Source organism: Balaenoptera borealis (assembly GCF_965194805.1).
Source record: "Balaenoptera borealis genome assembly, chromosome: 5".
Lineage (NCBI taxonomy): Eukaryota > Metazoa > Chordata > Mammalia > Artiodactyla > Balaenopteridae > Balaenoptera > Balaenoptera borealis.
In genome coordinates, this window is record NC_138862.1 from 136,076,966 (window position 1) to 136,090,842 (window position 13,877).

General features: G+C 35.1%; 1 protein-coding gene across 8 annotated transcripts in view; it reads right to left on the reverse strand.

Annotated features, from left to right (window-relative positions):
- Nucleotides 1-13,877, reverse strand: part of HACL1 (2-hydroxyacyl-CoA lyase 1) — a 48,821-nt gene that overhangs the window by 33,039 nt on the left and 1,905 nt on the right. For 5 of the 8 annotated variants that reach the window (XM_082392737.1, XM_082392736.1, XM_082392739.1 and 2 more), the window contains exons 3-9: nt 12,734-12,774; nt 11,363-11,443; nt 10,201-10,273; nt 9,155-9,232; nt 8,107-8,201; nt 6,386-6,498; nt 2,895-3,030 (exon numbers count right to left, since the gene is read on the reverse strand). In XM_082392737.1, coding sequence (XP_082248863.1) covers nt 2,895-3,030; nt 6,386-6,498; nt 8,107-8,201; nt 9,155-9,232; nt 10,201-10,273; nt 11,363-11,443; nt 12,734-12,774 — 617 coding nt within the window. The remainder of the gene's footprint in view (nt 1-2,894; nt 3,031-6,385; nt 6,499-8,106; nt 8,202-9,154; nt 9,233-10,200; nt 10,274-11,362; nt 11,444-12,733; nt 12,775-13,877) is intronic. The other 3 variants (XM_082392738.1, XM_082392742.1, XM_082392741.1) reach the window with 3 other exon arrangements.

Here is a 13,877-nt window from a genome sequence, read left to right on the forward strand (position 1 = left end):
CTTTGATGTCCACTCTGATATTAATAACCCTTGCTCTCCTTTTGTTTACCTCATGCGTCTTTGCTTGCTTTTACACTGTATCATTTTGTTGCCGATGTGGCTCTAATGATGCACACAACTGTCATTATTATTGATCCAATTGAAACGTCATGCCTTTTTCCAGGATAATTTTTATTATAATAATTGCCGTGGGTTTTCTTTTTTCTACTTCTTGGCTATTTCCCATTTTTCTTATCTTTTGTCCAAAGAGGATCTGTTTGTTTTTTTTTTTGCTTTTATCTTCTGCAGTGGCTTATGCTATTTTTCACAGAAATTCAGTTATTATTTCAACTATATAGTCAAAAAAGCTATCCTCATATACTGTTTTGGTCCTGTGGGACCCAATTTAACTAACAGATAAAAACTGAAAATGGAAGGATAGATTTGCTTATAGATACTCCAAAATTTGAAATTGTTGATACTTGAAATTGTTGATACAATTATTTATAGCCCCTTACAATCTTTTCTATATTATTAATGTCATTAATATTATCTTCTTAAAATTCAACAGGAATGAAGATAAACTTCAGCTCAACCCAAGTTAAGGTATATTAAAAGAAAAAACCTTGTAATAATTAATTTGGCTACTGTACAATGTATACTAATATGAAAAAAGTAAACGTATAAGCTTATTAAAATAGCATTAAATGAGCAACATTAAAGATTGAACAGGAAACATGACATTTAAAAACCCCTCAAAATTAATTTAGTGTTTGTATGACAACATGAAAATTACCAAATGTAGAACAGTGGTAAACTGTGGAGAGGGAGGGAGGAAATGGGATCAGGTAAGATATGCAGGGACTACAAACAAATCTGTAATTTTTTGTTTCTTAAAAAAAAAACTTAAAGCAACAACATACTACTTAATATTATATTTGATAAAGTTGAGTGGTGGTTACATAGTGCTCATTAAATTACTCTCTCGTTTGTATATTTATAATATTTCATAATAAAGAAATTAAAAAAAAAACACATGGTTTATCAGAAAGTGTGTTTTAAAAATTTAAAAAGAAGAGGGGCTTCCCTGGCGGTCCAGTGGATAAGACTCCAAGCTCCCACTGCAGGGGGCGTGGGTTTGATCCCTGGTTGGGGACTAAGATGCCACATGTGGCAGGGCAAAAAAAAAACAGTAAAAAGAATGAGGTGAAGTCAATTAAAAAAAAAAATCTAAGAAGAAGAGACTTCCAGTGCCAGCCAAGGCTGGGTAATCCCACTCCAGCCTAGCTCTCCCACTGATACAGTGGAAACTCTGAACAAACTATAAAAAGCAACTACCTGAGGCTTCTGAAAAGTAAACAACAGTAGGTGGACCGGGACGAGATCAAAGAAGTGACCCATGCAGGCGGTGAGTTTTTAAGGTTTTCCCCTCTTTTATCTCTTCGCTTTGATTCAGAGCAGTCCTAGTTGCAGAACTAAAGGAAAGCAAAAACTTGGAGAGAAACCGTGTCTTTTTGGCCAGAAGATCAGGAAAAGGGACCCTGCATGCCTGAGAGCATGGGGGGAAAGCTCCAAAATTTTCTTTTTCTCTATTTCTCTCTCACAGCTGTGCTGTGAGGGCAGCACAGTGGCACTGTGGTAAGTCCTAAGCAGCTAAAATCCCAAGAGAAACTTCATTTTTCAGGCAAGAGGAACTGGGAAAAGGGGCCCCTGTGGTCTGGAGAATATGAGGGCATCCCCCTTATCTTTCATCTTTCTTTTTTTTCCTGCCACTTTGCCTCAAAGGCAGCACCTGTTGTGTGGTATGATAAGGTAGCAGCAAGGGCCAGGAAAAGGGACTCTGGGAAATGGGTGGGCTATGTCTTAAGAGAGAAAAGGAATCCCTAGTTCTGGATATTAACCAGCATGTTTATATCCAGAACTGGGGCTGGGGCTCACCCCTGGGCTGGGCATGTGTGGACAGACCCAAAGGAGCATAGCAAAGGCTTTGGAAATCAACTGACCCTGGAACCATGCTCACAGTGAGTGAGTGAGTCAGAACCTGCAGTCTGAATCTAACCAAGCTAACTGCTTGCTAAAACAAACAAACAAAATCAGCATTCTACAGAGGATTTTGGTATGACCTAGAATCTCACAACACAGTATTCAAAATTCTAGGATACAATCCAAAACTACTCAAAACACAAAGAACCAGAATAATGTAACCAATTTCAAAAGAAAATATAATGAATAGATGCCAATTGTACTGATGACCCAGATGTTAGAATCAGTAAACACATACTTTAAATCAGCTATTATAACTATGTTCCATAAGGTAAACAAAAATACTCTTGAAATAAATGGGAAGATAAACATTCTCCGCAGAGAAATAGAACATATAAAGTAGACAAAAGGATTAAAAAGAATTAAACAGTTATTCAGGGACCTATGGGACAATATCAACATGCCTAATATTTGTGTTACTTCAGAAAAGAGAAAGAGATCGGTGTAGAAAAAAATATTTGAAGAAATAACGGCCAAAAACTTTCCAAATTTGGTGAAAGGTATCAATGTACAGATTCAAGAAGATTAGAGAACCCCAAACAGGATAAACTAAAAGAAAACCGTGTCCAGACACATCATAATCAAACTGCTGAGAAACAAAGATAAAAAAAAATTCTGGAAGGAGCCACAGAAAGACAACTACATCAGCGGACAGAGATTCAAATGACTACAGATTTCTCATCTGAAACCATGAGAGTCAGGAGATAGAGGACAACATCTTTAAAGTGCTGAAAAGTCTAAAAAGAAACAGATGTGCTTAAAATTATGTGATTCTTTCAGAACTTCTCCTAGATTCATTAAAGTCACAAAATAATTTAAATTAGCCTGGAATCTGCCAAGCCATTGTATTTAAAATCTGGAGCGCCACGTACCTGGATCTGGCAGCACCTACACAGTTTGGATGGTTGTCAGGGATAACACCCTTTCCCATGGGGGTGGGCAGAAATGGCAATTTACATTGCTCCACCAATTTCCCGATACTCTCCTCTGCACGGGCATAAGCAGCACCTACAAGAAATCGAAATGTATTGGACAAGTCAGTTAAGCTCCAGACACTGTGACCCTTAAAATAGTTCATGTGAAATTGCTTTTAGAACTTCTCAAACATTCTCCTGCTCAGGGCTTAAACTCAAAACAAATTGTGACTATGGTTTTTGTTTTTTGGCCACGCCACGCGGCACGTGGGATCTTAGTTCCCCGACCAGGGATCAAACCTGTGCCCCTGCAGTGGAAGTGCAGAGTCTTAACCACTGGACCACCAGGGAAGTCCTGTGACTACGGTTTTTATCTTTGGTATTTTACAATGTTTAAGAGGGCAATAGTTCTAATTTCCCCCCCAAGTAATATTATCAATTATTCTGAACGACGTCTACCCCCAAACAAAGGTTGCACTTCACATCTCTTGCTGCTCTTAACTGTCAGTTCTATGCTACTTTCCTATTGGATTACTACTCACAATTCCCTGGACACACATCTACTGGTAGGCGCAGGTGGGAAAGGAAGGACTTTGCCCTGACAGGGAAGAGCAACCTCACACGTTGCTCCCCACCACCAGCTAACCAGGACTGCACAGTCATCTAGTCTGCGTACGGAAATTCTAACAAGGCGCCTGCGTTTCTAAAGCTCTGTAGATCGCTTCATAGGCTCTATAATCCTGTGATCACAACAGGACTAACTCGAATGGGTCACATCATTTGTTTTTACAGTTGTGTGCCTGCAGAATAACCATATGCTTTATGCCCTCAGTGGCACTGAAAACAACTTACTGTTTGAATATAGAAATGATTTCGTTTCTAATGTCATCAAGGCCATCATTTTAGCTATTTAACTTTATGCTCTTTCTGAGGGTTAGTAGAATATTACTCCATATCCAGAACTTATAATTCTCTACTGAGTCTCAGTAAATAGTATAGTATGTTCAGATTCAATTTAATGCTCCCTCCTATAAAACTACCTTAGAATCTTTTGTCATCCATGTAGGATGAAAAATAATCCCTTTTTTTTAATCCAGAAAGTTTCCTTCTATTCTCCTTCTTGCCTCAATATTTGTCCATTCAGTTCCCTCTTCCTGGACTGCGTGGGTTCTCTGTGTCCACTCAGTGACCGGTCACCCATTTTTTCAAGGGGTGGCTACAGCGTCATCTCTTCTGAACGGTCTTTCCACACCACCTACACAAGAACATTGTTGCTGCTTCCCCTGGGAATCCACCTCAGCTGTCTACACACACCCCACTTATTTGTGACCAGGTCTGTCTACTTATAAGTAGGAACCATTATTTCTCTATATACCTCACAAATGTTTTCTATAATCCCTGCCTTATCATAAAGACTCATTAAATGATGGTTAAAGGAAGTACAAAAACTAGCATCCACTGAGCTCTATTATTTTGTTGTTTAATTGTAACAATACTGTTGAGGTAGCTAATCTCTACTTTACAAGTGAGGTAACTGAGACTCAAAGCAGTTTTTGCCAAGGTCACAGAGCTAATATATCACATAGCTGTACACAACTCAGCTCTGACTTCAATTTTTTTCTGTTGTCCACCATTTTTACTAAAACTGTTTTTACTTTCTATGTAGTTATTTCCTAAGTAGTTGATAAATGACTAGCATGGTCATAGATGATTCACAGCCCCCTCAGGTCTAGAACATATAATGGATACTATAATAAATTGCTGACATGCGTATAAATTGGTACAATACCTTGGGAGAAAGCAATCGGACAATATGCTCCAAAGGCCTTAAAATATGAATACATTTTAACTTAGTTAATTTTCTTTCTGGGAATCTATCTTATATCCTAAGTATGGAAAAAGCTTTAAGTACAAACGAGTCTGTTGCAGCTATTCTAAACACAAACAAAAACTGGCAAAGATTTAAATATTTGCCAGTAAAGTATTAGTATATACATGAATGGACATTAAAAATATTTGGGAAAAAATCTAAGACCATGAGAAAATGTTATTCTAACGTTAAATGAATTAAGTATAATACGAAACTGTCTAATAGCGTGGCCATTTGACCCAGCAATCCCACTCCTAGGTACATACTGAAGAGAACTGAAAATATACATCCACACAAACATTTGTACATGAATGTTCATAGCAACATTTTTCACAGCAGTTCAAAAGTGGAAACATCCCAAATGTCCATTAACTATGAATGGATTAAATTAAATGTGGTATATCCGTACAATGGAATAATAACAATAATAACTATGAATTACACTTATTATTATATTATATATAATTATAATAAATATATTATCACTATTATTCAGCAATAAAAAGAAATGATGTACTGATACACGCTACAACATGGATGAACCTTGAAAACATTACGTTAAATCAAAAAGGTCAGTCACAAAGGACCATACATTATATGATTCTATTTAAAAGACGTGTCCAAATAGGCAAATCTATAGAGACAGAAAACAGATTCACGGTTGCTTGGGGCAGAGGGCTAAGGAGGTTTGGGGTGACAGCTAAGGGATGTGGGGTTTGGGGGAGGGTAATGACAATATTCTAAAATTGATTGTGGTGATGGATGCACAACTTTGTAAATATACTAAAAGATATTAGATTGTATACTTAAAAAAAAACTGTCTATACAGTATGATCACAATGTATAAAATATACATGCAAAAAGGAATACAAAAGTACTACATGTTAAAATGTAGTACTTCTTTGGATGAAGGGATTTCTTCTTTCTAATCTTCTGGATTTTCCAAATTTTTAATAATATTCATGTGTAATCTTCATAATGGAAAAAAACATATTTTATTCATAAGAAATGTAATAGGGACTTCCCTGGTGACGCAGTGGTTAAGAATCTACCTGCCAATGCAGGGAACACGGGTTCGATCCCTGGTCTGGGAAGATCCCACACGCCAAGGAGCAACTAAGCCCGTGTGCCACAACCACTTAAGCTTGTGTGCCTAGAGCCCACGAGCCACAACTACTGAGCCCGCGTGCCACAACTACTGAAGCCTGTGCGCCTAGAGCCCGTGATCTGCAACAAGAGAAGTCACCACAATGAGAAGCCCGCACACAACGAAGAGTAGCCCCCGCTCGCCACAACTAGAGAAAGCCCACGTTCAGCAACGAAGACCCAACGCAGCCAAAAATAAATAAACTAAATAAATTTACAAAAAAAAAAAAAGAAATGTAATAGGTGATATTCCAGGCATTCTAGAATAATTCTATGATTTCAAAACTAATAAATAATGCTAAATGAATAAAGAGAATTTTTATTCCAATTTCAAACATTAGAGCCGATGCTAATAAATCATGAAGACAATTTCTAAACAGAATCAGCATTCTTTTGAAAGCCTAGCAAGACTTAGAGTTCCATTCAGTGCTACCTTTCCCGATGATAAGAAGGGGCTGTCTGGCATTCCTAATAACAGATGCTGCCATACATACAGCAGAGCTTTCTGCCATACTAACAGGAGGGGGCGTGCAGCACTCCACGTACCTGGAAACAAAGAGCTCTGTTAATTAGGAGGCCAACTTTTAAACTTTTTTATTGTGAAAATATCAAATACATAAAAAGGTAGAAAAAATAGTATAATAAACTCCATATGCCCACCCTGTAAATTCAACTACTAATATTTTACCGCATTTGCTTCACACATACACACATAAATATACATATACATTTCTTCCTAAACCATTTGACAGTAGATTACCGCAGCAAGACTTAAAAATTAAAAGATAAAGACTTTCTCCCATATAACCATAATATCCTTGTCATACCTGGTAAATTAATATTTATTCCCTAAGATCATCTAACAACCAAAGGAGCAATTCACTGACAGGAAATCTGAGTTAATGGCTTCACACTGTCGTAGTAGTTGTTGTTGTAGTAATAATAAAAAACATACTAAAAGTTAATATTTCATACCTACTATGTGCCATTTATCCTTATTTAATTTTCAAAATAATGAGATTAGGTATTACCATTATCTCTGTTTCACTACTGTGAAAAAAAAAAAACTCAAAAAGTAGGTAACTTGCCTGGGGTCCCCAGATGGCATATGGCAAAGACTGGATTGAAAATGGTTGTTCTGTCTCGAAAGTCCATGCTTTTAACTACCTCACTATATTTCCACTCACTGAGTAAGTCAATATTTTAGTACCACAATATGCATTAGTAAAAGAAATATTAAATATTAAAACTGTCATAGTTAAGTATTTCTAGACACCAACTCCTCAGTGTTTTAGTTCATTTATCCCAATTAATAAACATCATACTGTACAAAACTTGGGCATATAATACCAAAAAAGGACATCCAAATCTTTACAAAAATTTTAAAGAAGGCTTACAGAGTTAACTTACCTAAGGTACATCTCCCCCCAACCCCAATAATATTATTTTGATTGTCATGTTCAGGTATTATGAAGAACAGATGTCCTTTTTGTCTGACTCTCCCAAATGGAAACCTCTACTTGGTATCCTGAGTGAACAGAAGTGCCCACTGTCTCTCTGTAGTCACTAGGTCCATGACAGCAGGAATGTGCTAAATGGTACTCAGGGTGATGCATTAACCCAAGTACCCATCCTTACCAGGCGTGACTTAGATACCAATTTATTGTACTTATTGTTCACTCAGTGTTTATTTATGGAATAAGGGAACTTGGCAAATCACAGTAACATCTGGTGTTGAAATATTTTTAAATCACAGAGACAGACTAAAATTTTTTATGCTGAGTTCTTACTAGAACTATTTGAAAATTACTATTTTTCAATAGTCACTTCATCTCTTGGTTTATACCATGAAGACTCTAAGTAACCATACTGCATGAGGATTAGTTTTTTATGGTTACTGAAATAATAATTTCAAATGAGGAGTTTGGGAAGCTCCAAGTATTTGATGTAGTAATTAAACCCCAAAATAATTCCTAAATAATGCCATTTTAATTAAGAGAATTAAGCCCTTTGGCCAGGATTCAGTTTAATTACTAAATCTTCAAAAGTTAAGACAAACTGAAGATTAACTTATAAACTGCTAGGTAAATTCTTTTTAAAAGGTAAGCATTATGGTAACACAATTAAGAAAGACTCCACTTAACTATTACTCACCTTATAGAATCCACATTCACCTGGAGGTTCACAAAATCTGCAGGTATGTCAACATAGCAAGCACCTGGACGACCATAAATACTGCTTCTCACTGCCTAAGTTCATTACAAATGGAAGAAAATATTTTAAAAATCTCAATCCTTATTATCACATTCCACTCAAAGAGAATTTAAAATTGTGAAATGAACACTATTTTGATTTTTCTCGACATCCTTAGTTGATGCAACATCCTTAGAAGTAACCAATTTTAATTACATTGAAATGCCCTCTATTGATTCTATATATTTTAAAAGATATTTTTGTTTAAAAGGGGAGAGATAAGAAAGAAATACGCACTTAGGGCTTTAAAATTCATTTTCTATTACACTTTAGTCCTAGAAATTATCTACTAGGTTCTGCCTACCAGTCTTTACTTTATAACATTACTTTCACCTGCTTCCTAATTCTAATGATTTGGCAAAGGTTTCAGAAACTGTGATGTTGTAACATGTATCAAATGGTTTCTATAACACATGGTTTTTGAAACAGCTCAAATGTAACTTCACATATAAAACTAATTTATAATACACTGTTTAATCAACTAATAGATGGTCTTATATTAATACTAATGTAAGTACTAATTATCAAAAACTTAAGTAAATTTAAGTAATAATACTTAAATAATTTAAGTAATAAGTACTAATTTTCAAAAATTTAAGTAATTTAAGTAATAATACTTAATAATATAAGTATTATTTTCAAAAATAATCTTGCAAAAGCATAAGATAAAGGGTACCCAGGATTTCATTATATCCTTCTTTTTACTTTTCCATAATTTAAAAAAATTTAAAAACTAGAGGGGAAATTTTTTCAAAATAATTTACTTTATCTGTTTCTTTAAGTTAATGACAGTGAATATTAAAATGTACATAGCTACTTATCAATATCATTGCTAACTGCCTGAATATATTCCAAATTGCTACTCATTCTATGGAGAATAAAAGTAACACAGGTATAAGCAATTCAGAAAAAGCAGCTGACTTGGAGAGCTTGTAATTAAATACTGTACCTTTTCGATAATAGAGGGAATAGCTTCTATGCTACTTGGCCGGGCAGAGAACTTGCTATATAATCTACAAGCTTCAACCTATATGTGAAAAGAAAATCACTTAAAATTCAGCTCATGTATCATATTACTCTTCTGAAAGAAGACAAAATCTTAAGCCATTACTTTCCATTATGTTTAGAGGCAAGATGGAGAAAAATGCATTACCTAGATTGTTTCTTAAAAGCCTATTCAAAGTACAACCAAATCTCTGCCTTGGTGTGATTCAGGAAGAAAATCAAAACAAGACACAATTTTCATTTCTTAGACTGGCAAAAATAAAAAAGTTAGATAATACCCAGCATCTACCATAATATAGGAAAACAGGCACTCTCATAAACTCTGGTGAGAATATAAATAGGAAGGGAAGTTGACACTGTCTCCTAAAAATGTAAGTAAGTATATCCTTGGGCCCAGAAATTCTACAGCCAGGAATACACAACTTCATCTGTTATATCTCATTACAATAATAATCTATTTTTACATTTCTGCCAGTTTTCCTGTTATATATTTTGTTGTTATGCTGTTTGGCATAAATTCAGTAGTGTTAATTTTTCACTGTTTCATGTGCTTTGAAGCACTGTATATTCCATAGAAACCGTTTCTCTTAATACTTTTTGATATAAAATCTACTTAACAGTTGGTAGTCTTAGTCCCACAGGTATGAGTAGGAGTTTTCCTCTCAACTTTTCTCTTCCTCCAAGTCTGAGAGTCCCAAACCATTTTTATTCCTGCATTTTCTTGACTCTTTGAAGAACTTATTTTCAGAGTTTAAATTTCTGTCAAAAAGGTGTATTTCTTGGAAGATTGCTCCTAAACAGAACCTAAGCTTTCTTAATAACCACACTGAGAGTTTCTTGTACTTGAGGAAAATTACCTTTAAAATATCTCAGGTACTTTTATTTTAATTGTTTATTTTGCAGACAGGAGTTTTAATTTCTTCTCCCTAAATCTTAATGGAGTATACTTAGTTACTAAATGATAGAGGGAAGATCTTAAGAGTTGGGTACCTGAGGAAACTCCTGAAAGGCCCCCATTGTTTCCTGACTTCTTTCAGAGGAACCACCAATCACAATCAAGGGCCTGAAATATTAATTTTTTTTAAAGAGAATTACAAATGAGATCAACACATAAAGTACTCAGCAAGTGCCCAATGAATAATAAACACTCAATGAATGTTAAAAAAGAGAGAAAGAGAGAGAATTACATTTTCCCTTAAAAACTGCCAATTTAGAAAGATTTAGGAAACAACTTCGTGTGAGAGAACACTTCCTCAATTTTGGAAAAATCTGTAATTTGTAGTAAATATTTTTCCTCCATGCCCCTCTCTCCCCTGCCTCTTTTGGATACTGATTCTAAACCTCTGGGTGTGATGATGTAAAATGAATTGTTATGCCCTTCCTATTATTCTTGAAATTAAGAGAAGGAAAAAACTTTTGTCACACTTTCCTAAATGAGTCTATTTGGAAATGGCAGAATGAAAAAAATTCCTCAGCAATAAAATTCTTATGCTTTGGGGAGAAAAAAGAAAAGATACAGCAAAGTTAAACTTACTCAAAAATTATCAGACACTAAGGTAGATAAGAAAGAGAAAGTGTAGTAAGGATGAAAGAAGTCAAACCCTAAAAAGTAGGAAACACATGGCAAGAAAGAAAACAATGTCCTTCCCACAGGAAATTTAAACATTTTATGAATTGATCAAAACATAGCCCCCTTTAACATGATCTTATCGGTAAAGAACCAGAGATGGGATTAAGGGCAAGAGCAACTAATCTGCTTATAAAGCCAACTCAATAAATATAAGATTTCAATTATCCTGCTAGTTATGCAAGACCAAGTGAAAAATTAAATACATTCTTGCATATTGAGCTGGGATCTTTGATAAACAGTTCTTCACTTAAAGAGACTTATACACACATTCACAAATATATATATATATATATATATATATATATGGAATATACACATATTCATTACAAAATATTAATAGTCTTTTTTTCTAGGTAAGAGAGCTGTTGATTTTTTTTCTTATTTTCTTCCTAACTCTCTCAATTTTTCACTAAGCCATTTCCTCATGCACCTGACCCCTGGTCTTCCCACCACAGATCAGTGGTTGCTCCACTAGGTAAAACCATGCGTTGAGATTTTTAAGAAAATGTTTTAAGTAATTACCAACAGTTCATGTTTGCATTTGCCATACCACCCAAAGCATGGATGAGACCTGGGCCAGAAACAACAAGGCAAACTCCCGGCCTAAAAGCAAAACAGAATTAATTTTATTAAAAGCAGGTCAAATGCAATACTTGATTCATATCACTTTAGGGTGAAATGTCACCTTCTTGGACTTCAAAGGCAGGACATATAGATCTTTACTACAATTGTAAAACAATTATTAGAATATATTTTTAATTAGAAAAAAAAAGGTTATATCAGTCTTCCTGCAAGAAATAAGGTACCTCACACTGTATTTCACTAACCTCTTTATACTTTGCTCCTATTATATTTGGGCTAAATCAAGTTGATTGCATACAGAAGCAAATTTTTGACTAATGGTTACATTTCTGTATGGAAAAAAAGTGTTTTAAAAAATTTTCTTAACAAATAAATATATAATGTAAATTGGTCTTTGCCAGAAAGTAATTCTGAAATGTAGTGCTCTGCCCCAATTTTTTAAATTGAACTTGAATGCTTTACCCCAGATGACTTTTTAAGCTTAAAGCACTGAAGAAAAAGGTATCTCCATATAATTCAACTTGCCATTTTCAATTTATAAAGTAATTTCTTAAGAACCTCTATTTAAGACAGTCTTTAAATTGGTGCAGCCACTGTGAAAAACAGTATGGAGTTTCCTCAAAAAACTAAAAATAGAACTACCATACAATCCAGCAATTCCACTCTGGGTATTTATCAGAAGAAAACAAAAACACTAATTCCAAAAGATGTATGTACCCCTATGTTCATGCAGCACCGTTTACAATAGCCAAGATATGGAAGCAACCTCAGTGCCCATCCATGGATGAATGGGTAAAGAAGATGTGGTTGATACACACACACAATATTACGCAGCCATAAAAAAGAATGAAATCTTGCCATCTGTGTCGACATGGATGGACTCGGAGGATATTATGCTTAGTGAAATTAGACAGAGAAAACCAAATACCATATGATTTCACTTACATGTGGCCTCTTAAAAACAAAACAATGAACAGAAAATAGACTCAGAGACAGAGAACTGGTGGTTGCCAGAGGGGAGGTGTGTGGAAGATCGGATAAAATAGGTGAAGGGGATTAAGAGGTACAAACTGCCAGCTATAAAATAAATAAATCATCAGGATGAAATGTACAGCATAGGAACACAGTCAATAATATTGTAACAACTTTGTATGGTGATAGATGGGAACTGGTCTTATGGTGGTGACCATTTCATAATGTATAAAAATACTGAATCACTATGTTGTACACCTAAAACTAATATAATACTGTATGTTAATTATAACTCAGTTTAAAAAAAGAAGTTGAGATAAAACATAGACTTGAATTTACCTGCCTGTCAGATATCCAACCGCAGAGGCAGCATAACAAGCCTACGAAGAAAAAACACTGGGACTTAAGCATTTTGGGACTCTTATAGTATTAAATTGTATTAAGTAATAAGTATTATTAAGTATTATACATGTATTAAGTATGTATATAATAATTCACTCTCAAGTAAGGGGGAATTGGAACATTTTTCATTCTAACAAGTAATGTTCTACCTGTAAATTTCAAATAATGGTTTAAGCATCTAATTCTAATTTTTAGTTTTTCAAGGAATTTGTCCATATCATCTAGTTTATTCATAGTATCATCTTATAATTGCTTAAACGTCTGCAGGATCAATAGGAATGTCCTCTTTTTTATTCCTAACATTGATAATTTGTGTTTTTTCTCTTTTATTCTTCATCAGTCTTGCTAGGGATTTACCAAATTTATTAATCTTTTCAAAGAACCAATTTTTGGATTTGATTTTTTTCTATTGTTTCTTTGTTTTCTCTTCCATTGATTTCTGCTTGTTTTAAAAAAATTTATTTATTTATTTATTTATTTTTGGCTGTGTTGGGTCTTCGTTGCTATGCGTGGGCTTTCTCTAGTTGCAGTGAGCGGGGGCTACTCTTTGTTGCGGTGTGTGAGCTTCTCATTGTCGTGGCTTCTCTTGTTGCGGAGCATGGGCTGTAGGCGCGCAGGCTTCAGGAGTTGTGGCACGTGGGCTCAGTAGTTGTGGTACGTGGGCTCAGTAGTTGTGGCTTGCGGACTCTAGAGCTCAGGCTCAGTAGTTGTGGCACACGGGCTTCGCTGCTCTGCGGCATGTGGGATCTTCCCGGGCCAGGGCTCGAACCCGTGTCCCTTGCATTGGCAGGCAGATTCTTAACCACCGTGCCACCAGGGAAGCCCAATTTCTGCTTTTGTACTTACTATTTTACTACTTTCAGTTTGGGTTTACTTTGGTTTTCTTTTTCTAGCTTCTTAATATGTAAGCTTAGAGCATTGATTTTTGATCTTCTTTACTAAGTATAGATTCATTTAAAACTATTTCCTCTAAGAACTGCTTTAGCTGTAGCTTACATGTTTGAGATCTCATCTTATCATCATCATTCAATTTAAAATGTTTTCATTTTCCATTGTGATTTCTTCTTCACCCCACTGGTTA